At 52.7% G+C, this 2,194-nt stretch overlaps 1 protein-coding gene across 1 annotated transcript in view; it reads right to left on the reverse strand.

Moving 5' to 3' along the window:
* LOC120512773 (geranylgeranyl transferase type-2 subunit alpha-like) overlaps positions 1-1,919 on the reverse strand; it is a gene marked incomplete at both ends in the record, with an annotated part of 11,138 nt that extends 9,219 nt beyond the window's left edge. Inside the window, 2 exons of the mRNA XM_039731472.1 lie at positions 1,219-1,548; positions 1,756-1,919. Coding sequence (XP_039587406.1) covers positions 1,219-1,548; positions 1,756-1,919 — 494 coding nt within the window. The remainder of the gene's footprint in view (positions 1-1,218; positions 1,549-1,755) is intronic.
* Positions 1,920-2,194: the final 275 nt, after the last annotated feature.

Below are 2,194 nucleotides of genomic sequence, written 5' to 3' on the forward strand. Positions count from 1 at the left end.
TCCCAGTATGTTCTAGGAGCTCCCAAGGAGCTCCCAGCGTCACCAGGTTTATACTGGGAGGGCACCAGTACAAACCAGTAAGGACTGGGAGCCGCCCCCGAGCCCCTGGGGCTCATAACAGCAGCTCCCAGTATAAACCAGTAAGGGTTCGTGCACCCAAACCCGTTCCCAGTATGGTCTAGGAGCTCCCAGCTTCACCAGGTTTATACTGGGAGGGCACCAGTACAAACCAGTAAGGACTGGGAGCCTCCCCCGAGCCCCTGGGGCAGCTCCCAGTATAAACCAGTAAGGGTTCGTGCACCCAAACCCGTTCCCAGTATGGTCTAGGAGCTCCCAGTGTGGTCTAGAGGCTCCCAGGTTTATACTGGGAGGGCACCAGTACAAACCAGTAAGGACTGGGAGCCGCCCCCGAGCCCCTGGGGCGCGTACGAGCAGCTCCCAGTATAAACCAGTAAGGGTTCGTGCACACAAACCCGTTCCCAGTATGGTCTAGGAGCTCCCAGCCTCACCAGGTTTATACTGGGAAGGCACCAGTACAAACCAGTAAGGACTGGGAGCCGCCCCCGAGCCCCTGGGGCAGCTCCCAGTATAAACCAGTAAGCCCAGCATAACCTGAATTCCCTCCCAGTAGGTCCAAGGCCCCATCCCAGTACAAACCAGTATCCCCCAGTACAACACAGCAGCTCCCAATGCCCCTCCAAGTATCCCCCAGTACAGCCCAGCACCCCATCCCAGTATAAACCAGTACGAACCAGTATAACCCAGGAACTCCCAGCACTCCATCCCAGTACAAACCAGTATAACCCAGTACAACTCCCAGCACTCCATCCCAGTATAACCCAGTACAACTCCCAGTATACCCCAGTGACCCCCAGCACTGCATCCCAGTATAAACCAGTACAAACCAGTACGAACCAGTATAACCCAGTCACTCCCAGCACCCCATCCCAGTACAAACCAGTACAAACCAGTACAAACCAGTATAACTCCGTCCCAGTACAAACCAGTACAAACCACTATAACCCAGCAACCCCCAAGAACCCCGTCCCAGTACAAACCAGTCCAAACCAGTCCAAACCAGTACAAACCAGTACAAACCAGTCCAACCCAGCAACCCCCAAGAACCCCATCCCAGTACAAACCAGTACAGCCCAGTACAGCCCCGTCCCAGTCCAAACCAGTCCAAACCAGTCCAAACCAGTACAAACCAGTACTCACAGTTGCGGGGGTCGGCCGCCAGGAGGCGCTCGCACAGCGCCAGGTCCTCCCGGCCAGCAGGGGGCGCCGCGGCGCGGCCCAGCACCCAGCCCCGGTGGTGCCACGCCCCGTAGGATTTGGGGTTCACCCCCAGGCACTGCCCCACGAACGACAGCTCCGAGGGCACCCTGGAACCAGTACAAACCAGTATGAACCAGTACGGACCAGTATGAACCAGTATAGCTGGTAAAAAACAGTAAAAACCAGTAAAAACCAGTAAAAACCAGTAAGAACCAGTAAGAACCAGTAAGAACCGGTGTAAGATAAACCCATAGAAACCATTATAGACCACTACAGACCAGTAAAAACCAGTATAAACCAGTAAAAACCAGGATGCACCAGTATAAACCAGTATGGACCAGTATAAACCAGTATGAGTGATAAAAAGCAATAAAACCAGTAAAAACCAGTAAAAACCAGTAAAAAACCAGTAAAAAGCAGTACAAAATTAGTCTAAACCAGTAAAAAAGGATATAGCGAACCAGTATAGACCAGTACAGACCAGTATGGCCGCCAGGAGGCGCTCGCACAGCGCCAGGTCCTCCCGGCCAGCAGGGGGCGCCGCGGCGCGGCCCAGCACCCAGCCCCGGTGGTGCCACGCCCCGTAGGATTTGGGGTTCACCCCCAGGCACTGCCCCACGAACGACAGCTCCGAGGGCACCCTGGAACCAGTACAAACCAGTATGAACCAGTACGGACCAGTACGAACCAGTATAGCTGGTAAAAACCAGTAAAAACCAGTAAAAACCAGTAAAAACCAGTAAGAACCAGTAAGAACCGGTAAGAACCGGTATAAGATAAACCCATAGGAACCATTATGGACCACTACAGATCAGTAAAAACCAGTATGGACCAGTAAAAACCAGTATGCACCAGTATAAACCAGTATGAGTAATAAAAAAAATAAAACCACTAAAAACCAGTAAAAACCAGTAAA

Source organism: Passer montanus, unplaced genomic scaffold, assembly GCF_014805655.1.
Source record: "Passer montanus isolate IOZ18808 unplaced genomic scaffold, ASM1480565v1 scaffold771, whole genome shotgun sequence".
NCBI classification, from domain to species: domain Eukaryota; kingdom Metazoa; phylum Chordata; class Aves; order Passeriformes; family Passeridae; genus Passer; species Passer montanus.